The sequence below is a fragment of the Aspergillus aculeatinus genome (genome assembly GCF_003184765.1).
Source record: "Aspergillus aculeatinus CBS 121060 unplaced genomic scaffold BO66scaffold_39, whole genome shotgun sequence".
NCBI lineage: Eukaryota > Fungi > Ascomycota > Eurotiomycetes > Eurotiales > Aspergillaceae > Aspergillus > Aspergillus aculeatinus.
The window spans coordinates 19,136-34,987 of record NW_020291508.1 but is presented as its reverse complement, the minus strand read 5'-3'; the positions used below and the strand labels follow the sequence as shown (position 1 = coordinate 34,987).

At 52.7% G+C, this 15,852-nt stretch overlaps 4 protein-coding genes across 4 annotated transcripts; 2 read left to right on the top strand and 2 right to left on the bottom strand.

The window, feature by feature from the left end:
• Positions 1 to 34: 34 nt before the first annotated feature.
• BO66DRAFT_430308 (carbohydrate-binding module family 48 protein) lies at positions 35 to 2,481 on the bottom strand (the record flags this gene model as incomplete). Its single annotated transcript, XM_025650517.1, has 3 exons — positions 35 to 1,776; positions 2,114 to 2,249; positions 2,459 to 2,481. 3 exons carry the CDS (start codon positions 2,479 to 2,481, stop codon positions 97 to 99), a joined length of 1,839 nt encoding a protein of 612 aa, XP_025501584.1. The 3' UTR covers positions 35 to 96.
• Positions 2,482 to 6,056: 3,575 nt separating this feature from the next.
• On the top strand, positions 6,057 to 7,298 carry BO66DRAFT_440697 (cyclic nucleotide-binding domain-containing protein; the record flags this gene model as incomplete). The annotated part of the gene is made up of 1 exon (XM_025651281.1): positions 6,057 to 7,298. The coding sequence occupies one exon, from the start codon at positions 6,057 to 6,059 to the stop codon at positions 7,296 to 7,298; it is 1,242 nt and encodes a 413-aa protein (XP_025501583.1).
• Positions 7,299 to 7,707: 409 nt separating this feature from the next.
• On the bottom strand, positions 7,708 to 8,766 carry BO66DRAFT_456487 (uncharacterized protein). The gene is made up of 2 exons (XM_025652138.1): positions 8,160 to 8,766; positions 7,708 to 8,035 (listed from the first exon to the last, which is right to left on the bottom strand). The coding sequence occupies exons 1-2, from the start codon at positions 8,752 to 8,754 to the stop codon at positions 7,749 to 7,751; spliced, it is 882 nt and encodes a 293-aa protein (XP_025501582.1). The 5' UTR covers positions 8,755 to 8,766; the 3' UTR covers positions 7,708 to 7,748.
• A 1,399-nt stretch (positions 8,767 to 10,165) lies between these two features.
• Positions 10,166 to 14,050, top strand: BO66DRAFT_138386 (forkhead domain protein). The gene has a single exon (XM_025642038.1). It carries the CDS (start codon positions 10,184 to 10,186, stop codon positions 13,562 to 13,564), a length of 3,381 nt encoding a protein of 1,126 aa, XP_025501581.1. The 5' UTR covers positions 10,166 to 10,183; the 3' UTR covers positions 13,565 to 14,050.
• The last annotated feature ends 1,802 nt before the right edge of the window (positions 14,051 to 15,852 follow it).

Below are 15,852 nucleotides of genomic sequence, written 5' to 3'. Positions count from 1 at the left end.
GAAGAACGAAAATAGAAATCTTCCACCCATTATACACCATTAGTTAAAAGCCAGCCCATCCAGAGGCTGACTAAGCTCAGTCATTAATTAATGTATTCAATGCTTCAACTTCTCCTTGAGGCGGGAGAAGAATCCCTTCTTCTTTTTCTTCGGCTCTTCCTTGCTGGAATTGGCAGCTGCGCCAGCTGCAGCGTTGTTGGTGGTCTTGTTGGCGGGAGTAGTGGTGTTGTTGGTGCTGGTAGGAGCATCGGTCTTCTGAGCGGGCGTAGATGCATCCTTGTTGGTGTTTGCGGTAGCCGGAGTTGAATCGGACGTCTTGGTAGCGCTAGCGCCAGTAGCACCAGCAGTTGGGGTAGACGCCACGTCCGCCTTGTTGGACTTGCTGGGTTCGGCAAGCTGCTTGGGCTCTGAGGGTTTGTTGGTCTCCAAGTCGTCGGCGGTTTTAGTCGCGCTGGAGCCCGTGATGCCAGCAGTAGGGCCGGAAGCTGAAGCATCGCCAGCCGCAGAGGTTGATCCGACATCGACGGCTGAGTCTGCTGTCTTGGTGGCACTGGAGCCAGTCACACCTGCAGTAGGGGCAGCGGCAGAAGAGTCCTCGGCTGAGCCGGGGCCGGACTGCTTCGGGGTCTTCGCAGAATCGACGCCCGTGGTAACAATTGGCTCACTTGGGTCATAGACCTTAGGAGACAGTTGGTTGGAGGTGGCTACAGCACCGGCAGCAGGAACAGAGGAAGAAGCACCGTGGATAGGGCCAGGTCCAGATTCCTTTGGAGCCTTCGCAGAATCGACACCTGTGGTCACCACTGGTCCATCGACTGGTCCCTTCGCGTTAGAGGATTGCTGGTCCGTAGGCTCAGCACCAGTAGCACGGGGAGCAGTCTCCGCAGTAGCGGCACTCAGAGCAGGCGCTGGGGCGCCAACAGAATTGTTCACGCTGATTTTCTGCTGAAGCTCTTCTTCCACTTCCTTCTTCTCCTCGACGACCTCCTCGTTAGCAGCCCATTCGGGATGTTGGTGGGCCTTCTCGAGGGACTCCTTGACCACGCCTGGAAGCTCCTCGGAGGGAGAACCACCGGTCGCCTGCTTCTGCTTCTGAGACTCAAGGGGCACTGCAGCAGCAAGTGCCGCCGTTGTCGACGTGGGCGCAGCCAACTGAATCGTATAGCCGGGGTCTCTGACATCGTGAGCGCCATCACTGCCCATAGGCAAGCTTGACTCAGGAATGGTGTTCTTCGTTACAGGGGGAAGGGAGAAAGCACTGCCATCCTGCAACGAATCTTCAGTGCGAGAAAGACTGGCGCCTTGCTCATACGCACCCTTGTCGAGACGTGCGGTGGACTGAACGGTGTTGGGGTTGAAAGTGCTGGGATCAGGCACCTTCTCACCTGGAGCCAACTTGATCGGGTTGCCAATGCCACTGGATGCAGGGATGGGATTCACGGAGAACTGTTCAGCCTCGCTCCCGGGAGTGATTGGAAAGGATCCTGGCACAGTAGCCCGTTGTTCCAATGGGACTTCCTGGCCGAGTTTGGCAGTTGTCGAGCCTGGTGCTGCTGACGAGATGGTGGGGTGATAGCCATTTGTCTTGCTGCTGGACTCCTTAGGCACCCCAGCTGCCAAAGCAGCGGTGGTTGAATCGGGGGTTACACCGGCCATGCCGTTCTGTAGTGGTGGTTGTTGGATTTGATCGGGGTAGAGCACGTTGTTGATGTTGTTGTCGCCGTCGTCTTCTTCGGGGACGCGATTATCAGTGGTCCAGATACCGTCGACGACGAACTTTAATCACGAGAATAAAAGAAACAAAGTCAGTTAGTGGATCTCCTGATGGCGCAAACCAACGATTGTGCGAGTCTTATAGTTTGAAAACCAGTGACGGGGCGGGCTCGACGGCCGTGCCATGACGTCAGCGCGATTCTGCGCAACCCACCGAGCGTCATCACCCGTCCCTCGATAAGGACGATCAGCCCAGCACGTAATCCTCCGCCGCCCGGTGAAGGAACAGTCCGTCTTGAGTTCTGGGACAATAGGAAAATGGGGAAATGGGGGGGAAAGAGGTTGGACAGGGGCGTGCAGGGCAAAGCTAGAGAGAGTGAGCGGAGGAAAAAATTCTTACCTTATACTGGATCTTCTCCTCTGTGGCTGGGAGCTCAACCTCCTTCTCGAACACCTCCCCATTGCGGTCCAGTCGGACAGTCTTGCCCCAGTCATCGAATGTCCCCGTCACATACACTTCGTTTGCATTATACGGCCTGGTTTGATCCCCATGCGAGGGGCCGCAACGGTCAGCGAACACAAATCAGTGGCGCTGGGTCCGGAAAGTGTCGGGGATAATAGCAGTAGGAAGCACGGGGCAGAACCTGTCATAGACCCTTCACAAGAGATGCTCATTGGAGGTCCAGGCTTCGCACTGGAGAAAGGAGATTTTCTTGATCGCAAGGTAAGATCAATAGTAACTTACCATCGAAACGTATAAGTCCCCATCTTCTATAGTGGAGATGAGGGTTGGGGGGGGGGGGGGGGGGGGGGGGGGGGGTAAATTGCGCCCAGGAAGTGGATGCGGAAAAAATAGTAGGTTGTCGGGTTTTTTCAGTGGGGGTAAATATTTCAGACAGGTCAATATTGGTCAAGCGGCATAAAAAGACCAGAGAATAAAACAAGAATACACAGTAGAGTAAAGAGAGCAAAGATAAATTCCTGCGTAGCCACGAAGGGGTTCTGCTATGTAGGTACGGGCGTAGACAGGGTAGAGAAGAAGGAGAGGAGAGAAAATGACGATGTTGAGGAGGCTGGGAAATTCGAATTGGATTGATTTGACCTGATTGCCTGGAGCGAGCGGGGTGGCGGCCACAACCCAACAACAGCAGTCACACACTTCATTTTAACACACACACTCACTCACTCACTCACTCATTCACTCATAGGCTTCAATAATCAGTGACCACTGAGCACTGAACACTGAACACCTAAACCCAAGCACAGACAACTAAACTAGTCACTGGGGTAAATTTCATTGGTGACCTTACCCAGGGGGAAACAGCACATCAAGGGACCTGGCGGATCCCTATCGCAGGGTCAAAGAGTGGTTGGCGCGTATTCCATCACCGCCTTCAGGTTCTAGATGCGTGCTGGCTGACACTTGAACAAATCTCCTCGCCTGTACAACTCAGCCAAGTTGTGTGTGCCCGTGCTGACAGCTGGCGTGTCTTATCAGTCATCAGAACCTTTGTTACAAGCATGGGAAGGCGCTGCCGCCGCCGATTATGATTATTCCGATAACCGAATTCTTTCACCTGTTGTATGGGATCAAAACTTTCATGGGAAAACTTTAACAACAACAACAACCAAGGATAAAAGCACCCTGAGCATCCCTATCGGAAGAAAGAATCAAGGTCACCAAAATCTCAAGCTCCTTGGCCCCACCACCATTCATTCCGGAGCCAATTCCTCGGATGTGACCAGATTCTGCAGGGCACCCAGAATTCAACGCGCAATCAATTCAATTGAAGCAGGCAGGCAATCTGCGCACAGTGTGGATGAATAGGTGAGTAGGTGTGTAGAAGGTATGTAGAAGGTATCTTATACATGCACATAGGCAGTGAATCATGATCGCACTCTGTCAATGGTACTCGGGACTCGGGAGGGAAGGGAAGCACGGACTCTCACACTAAACCGAAAATGATTCCCTCAAAAACGGCGATCCTGAATGAGATAAAACGGTGACGGCGCCTAGTCTAACTCAGTCAGGAATGGGATGGGAGGGACGGGAATCGAGAAGAAGGGCCCGGCCAGAATCAATAATCCACCATCCATGGTTTCCTTCATGGCTGTGCGATGAAGGGAAAGACTTCCTTGCAGCAACACTGGAAAGACAAAATCTCAAAAAATCCCCTCATGATGGCATCTTGACATCCATTGACCCAAAATACAGAAAAGGGGCCCGTCCCGAGCAAACGTCAACAAAGACTAATTGAATGAATGGCATCGATTTGTCAGGCTATGACCTCAGCGAGCAGATCATCCGAAGGGAACCAGCACCGTTTTCGACAACAAGTTTGCCACCAGCAGCACGTCGAGGAGATGTTGGCCTCGTTGATGTTCTATCTGTCGGTGGGGAAGCAATGGATGGGTAAACACTGGATGATAAAAAAGAAGAAACTCAATGGAAATTGGGAAGTGTCCTTCGCCTGATTAAGGAGAAAATCGAAAAAAAAAAGGGATGGGTTGGGGTTGATCACAAGTCGATTATTGCACAACATCCTCCAAATTGGATCCCACCCAACTCCTGCTTGTGCCAAAGCTATCCCCGCCCTCTGGTGGCGCAATGAATTACCATGTTTCTAGAAGAAATCTGGAAGCCCCTTAGCCACCAAAGCGAACCTTCGACGCCATTTCCGTTCCCGGTTGAAGGATTGACCTCCCCATCTTTTGCGGTGCCCCGTCGTCTCCTTTTTCTCATCGTCGTGAGTTTCGGTTTATTTTAGATTCGGATCAGGAGAGGAAGGTCACAGGCAAGGCTCTCCCCACTCACCCTCCTCTTTCTAACCACTCTTGTGGTCGTTCGAGTAGACTATTGACCCGGCCACCTCCGCTATTGACGGAATCAACGGGCTACTAGTCGCGAGACCCGATTGATTAAGGAGTTGAATTGTTCTAGAAGGAGAATGGAAGCCATTAGCTCGACTGGTTAAGGAGTCCACTGACAATATGTTCATCGGATAGTTCCACTCTGTTTGATAGACATCACAGTGGGTAAAGTCCTTGGAAAGAAACGAAGACAGATACGCTGGGGAGTTCGATGCAGAGGAAGAGGAAGAGGTAGAGGTAGAGGAAGCAGGTGATAGACCACCACGAAGATGCTCTCTGAGCACGAAGGGTATTCTGAAGATGATTATGGAGCGAGCTGCTACTGCTTCCCGCGGTTTCGTGTCTTTTCCTCCCTCCTTTTTTCTCTGGGTGATCCCTATTTTTTTTTCCTGCAACGACCCCTCTAGATCACGTAGACGGTAGCACCACCACACACACGCACCACCACCACCACCATAACGCGCTACACACCATCTTGAGTATTTGCCCCTTTTTCTTTTCTCATTAGGTGATAATTCTAGTAGGTAATAATTCCTACTAGTTAGTTGATTACCTAGAGAATTAGTTCATCTCCGGCAGGCAAGTTCCCACGCGACCCTTGATTTAAGTTGAGCGGTGGTGCCCCTCCCAAAGCTTGCAGCTGGTGACTTCACTACTCACTCTTACTTCCTCCTACTTCTACTTACTTACTTACTGCAACTACTACACCTAATTTTCTAATTCTCTCCTCCGTCTCACTGTCATCCTTTACTGTCACAGTTCTACTCCTAGACTGTGTCGATTGTGTCTCTGGAGATCCTAAATTATACCTACTCCTACTCCTCTACAAGCCAAGCTCTTAATTCTCCTTGAGTGGAATCCGATAATCTCTCAATCTCTCAACTTTAAGCGGTTTGCATCAGCTTCCACGGCAAGCTGCAACTTCAAACCAACCAACGAACGCAAAAGGATCAAACGATCTGGAAAGGTTCCCGAGCTTCGAAGCCAGAATATCCAATAAGACCTTGGTGTGCCGCTGAAGTCTTCCCCACCTCAACCACCATCCGTCACTTTTGATTCTCATTCAGCGATCGGGCTGGTCGGTTTCTCTACCCGCCCCTCCTCAGCTCTTCCCCCCTCCATCTGCTGCTGCTTTTGCTGCTGGTGTGCTACTAGCCTGCTGCTACCCTGTTCCCCTCCCACGCCCCCCCCCCTCCCCCTCCTCTTTTCTCTGAGCTTTCCTTCTTTTCCCCAATCTTCTCTCCTACACCTTTCCCATGACTACCGCTCCTCTTCTATATCCTTCCTCTCCATCCAAAACTCGACATCCGTCTTGTTCTCTCCCACCAGTCGACTCAAATTTAGCTCCCGATCTACTTCAAACGAGCCCTTCCCCTCCATCGCGGCCGCTGCAATCGTGGTCGCCCGAGCGTCCAATTTCCCCGCTTAACACAGGCCGGAACTTCACCTTCTCCAGCCCTTTCCTCCAGAGAATGGCCGAGAGCACTTTTCCTGGGGGTAATCAACCCCTTCGCGTGGGCACAAAAGACGACAGCAAGCCCGCCACTTTTCACAAGATTTCGGAGGAGGACGAGTATGAGGTGACGTCACCAACCGATCCGACTTTTCGCTCCGCCAATGCTCCCGCCGCTGCCTCATCCTCGACCGGCAACAGCTTGTTCACGGGCGGTGGTTTCGGTGATGGTGGTGCCATTCGTTTCAACACCCGAAGCCCATTCGACGATGGGTCGCGCGAGGAAGACGAGGCCGCCGACGAGTTCCCACCAGGCGACATCCGCCCGACGGGCGTCCCCAACCCTGGCCTCCCCAACAACTACGCCTTGGGACGGAGGACATCGGTGTCAGCAGAGTCGTTGAATCCCACTTCAGCTGGCTCGGACAGCTGGGCCCCGCCGCATCACCCCAAATCAGATGAGCAAATCGCACGTTTGAAGACCGCCGTCAGCAACAACTTCCTCTTCGCCCACTTGGATGACGATCAGTTCAAGACTGTGCTCGACGCGCTGGTGGAAAAGCCCATTCCCGCCAAAGACATCAAGGTTATCTCGCAGGGTGATGCGGGAGACTATTTCTACATCGTTGAAGAAGGCCACTTTGACGTTCTGATCCACCCTTCGGGCTCCGTGCAGCCAGGCGCCGAGGGTATGGGCAACAAAGTCAGCACCATTGGCCCTGGAGGCTCGTTTGGAGAGCTGGCTCTCATGTACAATGCTCCTCGTGCCGCGACCGTCGTCTCCGTGGATCCGAAGAGCACTCTCTGGGCCCTGGACCGCATCACCTTCCGCCGCATTCTGATGGATTCGGCCTTCCAGCGTCGTCGCATGTACGAGGCTTTCTTGGAAGAAGTGCCTCTCCTGTCCAGCCTCAAGCCCTACGAACGGTCCAAGATTGCCGACGCGCTGGACGCCAGCAAATACCCCGCTGGGTCGACCATTATCAGCGAGGGTGATCCAGGCGATGCCTTCTACCTGCTTGAGGCTGGTGAAGCCGATGCGTTCAAGAAGGACTTGGACGGAGTCGTCAAATCCTACAAGCGTGGTGATTACTTCGGTGAACTGGCATTGCTGGACGACAAGCCTCGGGCTGCGAGCATTGTTGCCCGCTCGGAGGTCAAGGTTGCTCGGCTGGGTCGCGATGGCTTCAAGCGGTTACTGGGTCCCGTGGAGGATATTATGAGACGGGCCGAGTACGAGTCGAAGCCAAACCAGTCATGATTAGCATACAAACATTTTTAGACGAGGATACGCGAACTGGGAAGGTGCTATGGGGTGGGGTTATGTTTTATTATCTTTCTGTTCAATGTACTTGATGCTTTCCCTGGGACCTGCCTGGAGAGATGTGGGTTCCGAGATACATGCAAGATGGGGTTGAAGAAAAGCTGCCCTCCGGTTCATTGGCGAAACATTGGTCTTTTACTTATTCTTTGCCACGGCATTATGGGATTTTCAGACAGATGCAACCTCCTGTTTATGTGTCTAATAGTGGACGCACCGGTGTGGTCCGGTGTCTGTCCGGGTGTTTTCTTTGTTCATAATATGTCTTTGACAATGGTGGATACATATTGTTTGGGTCAGTCGTGGTAGGCCTGTAGAGCACTTCCGGTAGAGTACAGTACTTTCTCGAAGCTTTCTGACTCGAATGTCGTGATGGGTAGACAAGTGGTTTCACCGCGCAACAACCAGGTCACTCCGCAACACCCACTTCTCCCCGCTCCGGACCTCGGCCCCCTCATGCAGCATACAATGCTCGCCATGCCGATGCAGCAGCGCCATACCCGGCACGGGCTTGACCGAGACCGGCTGGGGGTTGCGGTCCTTCCGCGTGGGCTCCGGGTAGAAGATAGTCTCTCCGCCCTCACAAGCCGTCAAGTAGATGAGTAGGGTCCATGTCGTGCGAGCCGGCCTGGCCGGTTGCCCTGGCGTGTTGAAAGTAAGGGTGTTGGAATCATCGTCTAGTTGACGAGGTTAATTAAGATGTCGCTTGATCACCAATCCCTTCAATTGATGCCCCCCCCCCTTCCCCCTTCCCCCTCCCCGGCCTCAACAGAAGGCAAGAAGCAGACAGATCAAACTTACAATGCTTATCAAAGAACTGGCCCTTAGTATACCGATAAATCCGAATATTCCCATTCAACCCCAACGGCTCCCCACCCCACATCCCATTCTTGCTGAGATCATCCTCCTCCCGACCGATCTGACCGGCCCCCTCCTCTTCTGCGTCAGCATCATCATACGAGTACAACCTCTCCTCCACCGGATTCGTCTTCCCCGTCACACACCGCTGCAGGCAGGTATACTCCCACAACTGCGCCGCGAACCCGTCATCCTGGACCTGGAAGCGGTCGTTGACGCGCACCGCGTCCCCCTTCTTGGGTTTGTTCGGCGTGGTCACCAGCGGCAGGGAGGCGAGGAAGGTGGTGTAGGTTTTGCACAAGGGGGCCGGGAAGAACTCCGGGATGATGTAGGCTTGGTTGGGGATGAGGAGGTGGAGGGTGGGTTTGGTGGGGTGGTAGAAGGGGTTCTTGGGGGATGGGGTTAGAGGAGGCCAGGGGATTCTTGTTTGGGCGGTGGGTGATGCATTGGGGGGGATCGTGGCGGGGGATTGTTTGGGTTTGGGTTTGGGTTTGGGTTTGGAGGTGGTTGTTGACGGTGGTGCGGGTTTTTTGGGCATCTTGGTTTTTTTTTTTTTTTTTGGTTCGGTTCTTGTGGGATGGGGATGGGGATGGGGATGGGGATTGAAATGTGCTGTATATAAGAAGCAGACTGTGTAGTTGAAGTTGACTTGGGGGTTGGGGTTGGCGGGTGGTTATTTGTAAATAGAGACGGTGTGCTCTCTATTTCAGGTGGAGTGGATGCTGATATGGATGAGAGGTGAGGGGAAATAGTCCAGATTCTGCTGTATGGATCGGTTAGTAGGCGGTAGGCTGTTTCTTCCAATTCTACCCCGGAAGGGGGAGATCTGGGGTGCAGGCAAGAGGCTGGACGGGTTGGAGGTGATAGGCGGGTATTGATTCGGAAGACTGATACCTACCTAGCATGTTCTTTCATCTGTTACCCTTGAGCGTCTGTTGTATATTGAATTCTTGAATAAAGTATTCCGTGGTTGCGATTTGGAATTCCGTGTACTGTACTGTACTGTGAGGGGACCGTATGGTAGCTTGAGCATGAGGTAAATCTACACATGATGAAAGGTCTCATGAATAGGTACTTATAGTCCAGAAGAGATAATCCAAGGATTGAAGACTTCAGAAGCATGGAAGCGCCCGAAGCTTCTGAATATCCCGAATTAAAAAATTATGTGACTCTACAAACGAACAGGCTTCAGTTATTTTAATCTATGGAAGCTCAACTTCTATGGTCAGTATCGAAGACCAACAAAGACTGATTTTGGAATGACCTTGTTTCGACTGATTCTATCATGACCTCTGAGACTTGAGATTCGAGGAAACTTTGCGAAGAAATTGCCAACATAGATAAAAGTCAAGCATTGCATGTCGAATCGGGTCTTTGCCAGCTAATGAGAAAAAGTCTGGCTACCACCCGTCTGAAACCTCCCGTCGCCCCAGGCAATGAATTGGATGCTGGTGTTTCACCCTCTGCACAAAGACCAGTCCAATGGGATGTATACTCCGAGTCGCCCATTTCTGCATGTCGGGAGTAAATCAGCCATCTCCAACACTCCAGGGTTTGCGGAGTACTTGGACCAGAAACTGAAGCAGTGCCGGCTGTCGTGCGCTGCAGGAGGTATCCTATCCTCTTAAGATGTGCCTGATGGACAGAGGCTAGAACCAAGCAATAAATAGACTGGGTAAAGGATAAACGGCCCATACCAATCGATTACGTGGAAATCCCCCAATAATACCTTCTCCCCATACAAATTTCCCCAAAGGTACCGTCCATCCCGTCACCGGAAGCGGCAGAAAAAACTCCATGAAAAAAAAAATATCGCCGGCACTACTTTTCGCCGACCAGTCAGAGGCCGTCCTGGGCCGGGAGACGGGCTCACCGCCCTTGACTTCTCTCCTCCTCCTCTTCCGTCTTGTCTCCCTCCACCCCCAATCCTCTCCTACTCGACCCCCCGTCAAGACCAGCCGCCGGTCATGTCGTCGTCGCAGACCATGACAGCGCCAGCGGTGGGCCATCGTCCTCCGGATGCTGCCCCGGATATGTCGTCCGTGTACGACTATCCTCGATCACAACAGCAGCACCAGCACCAGCAACAGCATCTTGACCCTCAACCGCATTCATCCCCGCCCAACGACTCCGCAATCCGCGCTCTGCAAGATCCTGTCCCCGATCCCCTCGATGCCTCCTCCCCCAATGGCCTACCCGCTCTTTCCTCAGCTACAATCAAATCCGAACCCGACGATCAATCCTCAGTATCTCCTGCGCCGCATGATTCCCAATCCGATCTCCGTCGTCAGTCCGCCGCCAGTGCGCTGCTGGCCCAGCTCCTTGGCAACCAATCCTCCTCCGGTCCATCGCCGTCTGAGGACCACCCAATGCCACCAGCCCCGCAAGCGACGGATCAACCGCACCAGGTCGACGATAAATCAAATCTCCAATGGACGTTAGATTCAACTTCAGAGCCTATGGCCACTGCGCCTGCCGACTCGACCGGCGGAGGCGCGGATCAAGTCCCGCCGACATCGACTGCCCAGCCATCTTCGCATCACCAGCAGGACGAAAAGTTCGACCCCCAACCCGATATGGCCCTGACGAATCCCGAAGAAGACACGAACCCGACCGTTAAGATGAACGATTCAATCGACGGCCTCACAGATCCCTTGCTTTTCGTGAAAGGCGGCATCGACCATGCTGATCTTTTCACACCCTTCGATCTGTCGTCTTCCTCGAAGAATCCATTCGATGCATTGCAACACAATGAGATGCTTACAGACGCGTACCTATCGCAGAGCGCCGATCTCTCCGCCCTTGGATATTCGGGTGTACCGCATGATGGTTCGGGTTCTGTCACCGGCTCCGAACCCCGGATTCAAGCATTTGCGAAGCTGGAGTTCGATGACGGTCATTTCTATTGCAACACTTATTCCTTTATCCTTGGTCGTGATGTACGAGCCGCTCGCGCTGCGCATCAACGCGAAATACAAGTTCGACAGGCAATGAGGACAACGCGGGCGAAGAGCTCTAGTGGTGGAAACATGTCGCATACCCCCGTCCGTGTGAAGCATGAAGGCAGCGGTATGATGGGCAGCGTTGTCAGTGACCGTGGTGGAATTATGGGCTTCGATCCTGATGTCTCCCATCTCCCTCGTCTCAGCCGGCGATCGTCGGTTTCTTCCCATGCGGAATCGGGCGCTCCGCTGCATGCAACTCCAGCTCAACTTCAATCGACCGATAACAACACCACCGACTACAATGCCCTAGCGATGCAGTCATTGAATGAAGAAAACGGCGATGCAAAGCCAGTTGATGCTCTTGCGCTGCTCCCTTCGCCTGACGCATGTCCGACAATCCCCATTCACCCTCCCGCCACCGTTGACGGCAGTGCCGCTGGCCACCGTGGTATCTCCCGCAAACATGTCAAGATCGCCTATAATTTTGATAAGAATCTGTTTGAGATGGAAGTCATGGGACGAAATGGCGCGTTCATTGGTGCAGATTGGTTATCGCCTGGTCAGATCAGACCATTACATAGCGGCGACTACATCCAGATTGGAGGTGTTCGCATTCGCTTTCTATTACCAGATGTGCCAATCGGTGAGACTGGTGCTGACCGTGTCGAGGAACCCCTGGGTACAGGGGAGGAAACCTCTCAGACACCAGCTCCTGCCGTTGAAGACGAAGTTGAGATGCAGAGGGGTCCGTCCGAATCTGCGGATAATAAGGACGCGCCTAGACCGCCAACGAAACTCATACTAAAAACCAGGGAGCCCGACTCGGCGCGACCAATGCCTTCTGTAGAGGGAGTTATCGATCCGGCGTTACAACCAATCCGACGTCGCGGTCCCGGGCGTCCTCCTAAGGATGGCATCATGTCCAAGCGAGAGAGAGCAGAACTGGCTCGAGAACAAAAACTGGCAGCGAAGCGCGAGGCCAATGGAGGCGTTACTCCTCCGCCCGGGAGCCGGCCGAAAGCTGGCAAGGCTCCAGCCTCAACAACGGCGACTGTTACGCCCAAGGAGATGGGCGGAGAGTCACCTGGGTCAAAACCTGAGAAACGCAAGTATACCAAGAGAAAGAAGCCCGATGGCACTCCCATGGACTTTCCCCTACCTTCCACCGAAGGTGGGCAGTATCATATGGAACATCGCCCGGAGGAGTTCATCAAAGCGCCCCCTGTCAAGAAGCGCAAACCCTCGCGGTCGCCATCTCCGAATTATCCTCCCGAGTCAGCATATACCCCGGAGGATCTGGCCAAGCCGCCTTACAACTATGCCGTTCTCATCTTCGATGCTCTCACCGAGGCTGGTACTCCGATGACACTTAAGCAGATCTATCGAGCGTTGAAGTTGAAATATCCATATTTCCGTTTCAAGTGCGAAACCGAAGGTTGGACGTCCAGTGTACGGCACAACCTCAACGGAAACAGCCATCTTTTCATGCATGCTGAGCGGGATGGCAAGGGATGGTCCTGGCAGCTCCGCCCTGGAGCTTCTGTTGAGAAGGAGAAAAAGAGGCGCCCGTCACCTCCTCCGCCAGCGGCGCAGCCGCCGCCTCCCGCTCCTCCCTCGTACATGCCTGCATTGAATCCATCATATGGCACTCAGCCAAATGGACAGCCCAGCATGGCCAATGCGCACTTCCAATTCCCTGCTATGCCATCCAACCCTTATGCAACTCACACTCACACCCACGCTCCCGCTCCCGCTCCGTCTCCTGCTCCTCCGGCACCCCATCACGCGAGTCCCTATCCCCCGCCTCCTCAACCCGCCGCCTCGACCCCGTTTCCAATACCCAGTCCGCTCCGCAACAACCTTCCGCCCGCCTTCGCTCAGACCACTCCTTCCACCTACACCTCACCGTATGCATCCGATCCGCCGCCGCAGCTGGTGCAGCTGCAGCAACAGCAATCGCAATCAATGCCTCCACAACCCCAACATCAGTCACCTTACCCTCCGCCAAATCCTCCACCAATGCCTCCGTCCAATGCGCCACATCCAGCGCATCAAACACATCAAACGCATCCTCCGCCCCCGCCACCCCCGGGGCCACCCCCGGGGCCTCCCATGCAGCATCAGCCAAACATGGGTATGGTCCCTGGCCCCGGTCCAGCTCATATGGATTCTTCGGACGCATCCTCATTCAATGATCGTGCAAACAAGGCCATCGACGATTTCGAGGCTGTTCTCATGGAGGATTACGAGGATAAGAACTACATCCGGGAGGTGCTCAAGAGTGCGCGAGCCCGTGTACTCGGCAACGCAACGGACAGCTCATTCCCCGGCGGTGAACCGAAAGATGAGGAGGTCATTGTAGATGCCCTCCGTAATCTGATCGGAAGCCTGAAGGGGGAGTAGGAATTGTGACCAGTGGGCATTGACTGGCATTCAGGTGACGAAGAACCTTGATGGCCTTGGCTTGACGAATTTTACGACTTGGGATTCTGCATTCTACCACCTTGCTTTTTATGGATTGTCCTGTCTAATCTGCATGCAGTTGGCACATGGCGAACCGACTTCAATTCGGATCTGGTGTTCAAAGTGTTTAAAGGGAAGAGGGAAACGGTATCAGAGCGCAAGCGCGAAAAGCTGATCCTCGTTCCCCTTCGTCAATTCGGTTCTAATGAGCATGAGAAACTCGAAGCATTCATGATACGATCTATTTTCTCTGACGTTTTGTTACTTTCTTGCTGAACATCCTCATAACTTTTGCTTCTCCTACCTTCCATGTTTCCACACACCCCGTTTATCACTGACTGGTTGATTTATCAATGATATCCACTCTGTTCTGGGACCCCAAGAGTCCTGTCTCACGTTTTTGAGGATGGCGCTACATACATACATACATACCTACCTGTCTACCGTCTACCTCCTTGATCTTATTGCTTCACCACATCAACGTGTCCATTCTTTCCACTTATTCTCGACATTGCAGCCGGAAATCTCCGGGACTGGGTGATGACATCCAGTTCTTCCTGCCCCCTCATCCTCCACGAGCTGGAGCCGGAATCAGTCGGGGGAGGTAAGATCCCGGGATGGAGGGGGAGAAGGAGGGGATCGTGATGCATGATCGTAGTAGCTAGAAAAGAACGAAAGATTACGATCTTGCATTACATGGTGCTATTTGTCTTGTCTTGTCTATGTGTCCGTCTCTGTGCTCGGATCAATCACGATGGGCCTAAATGACTCACAGCGCAATTTCTAAATCATTAAATGTCGAACTAACAGTCAGATCAAGGATCCTAAAACCTGCTTTTTCTTCTGATGCATCTTTCCGAAATCTGAATAGGATGGATGATGATGGAGATGCATGAGGGTACAAAGTAGATGTCAGAATGACACACACACACACACACACACACACGCATACACATGTGGTGAGAAAGTTTCTACGATGAGGGAGGGGGTTGGTTGTTCCGGCGCCCGGTACCTGACCGATAAACAGAACCCCTCACTCACCCCCCTTCTCTGCATTTCTGCCGCATTTTGGGAGTGGATGGAATAACGAGAAGTTGCAATTGTCAAGTAGGAATGTTTTTTTCTTTTTTCTTTTTTTTTGGTTTCTGTTTTGCCCATCCGCTCTCGTATCCGAAACTCCCGACTGACATTCCCGTTGTTGTTTTTTTTTTTTTATTGTTGCGTTGTTTCATTGTTGCCGGTGGGGGGGGGGAGCGTGGGTGGGGAGGATCGTGCCCCCATCCCCCGCCATCCCCCTTCTTTTGGTCTTACTTTGGTATAGTAGTGAACTTGTGGTTGTAGTTGTAGTTGTAGTTGTAGTCGTGAGTTGTACATGGTATACAATTACGGGATTCAGTATAGCTGACTTCAGAATGGCTACCTGGGTAGGTAAGTGAGGACTGTTACTGTTTCCAGCTCCGGGGCATTAGGAGTATTCTCGGCCGGTTCGTGGATTGGATTCATCGATGTATATTTTCATTCCGTTGTATAACTGTACTGTAGTGGAGGAGGGCGGAAATGTTTATTGTTTGGTTTTGTTTTTGTCTGGTCGTGGGGTGGAGAGCCAGGGAATAGAGTCCGCCCTGGGTAGGTTATCCATACGGAGTCTCTGGAATTCGTTCAACGTAGATAGGTTGGTACTAGGTAGTGACGATGATGGCTTTGACCTTCCTCCTCGTAGAAGAATCCGTGTTGACCCGAGAATAGATTTTGAGGGATATACTTACTGCTCTAGAGAGAGTCTATAGGAGGGGACAATGGGTCAATAGGGCAATGGACGGGAAGGGAGAGGAGGAGGGGTTTGAGGGTTGAGGGTTGAGGGTTGAGGGTTGAGGGTTGAGGGTTGAGGTTCTTGTTCCTGTGCCTGTTCCTGTTTTTTTTTGTTTCTTGTTCCTATCCGATTACATTAGTGTGGTTGGTGGGGATGGGGGAGTTTAGGGGATGAGGGGTCGTGGGCGGGTAATTGAGGGTTGGATGCAGAACTCCATATGGAGAATGTAGAGGTTCTCATTCTATCAAGATGCTGGCGGAAAGGAGGGGCTTCTCGTCAATCCTTTCAGCGTATGGAGGGGAGCAGAGACGATAGGACGAATAGGATAATTCATAGGGAATCGGATATTATGATCGGTATAGTTAAGCTTGACCTGGCAGGTAGGCAGGCAGGCACAGTGCGAATGCGAACAGATGGT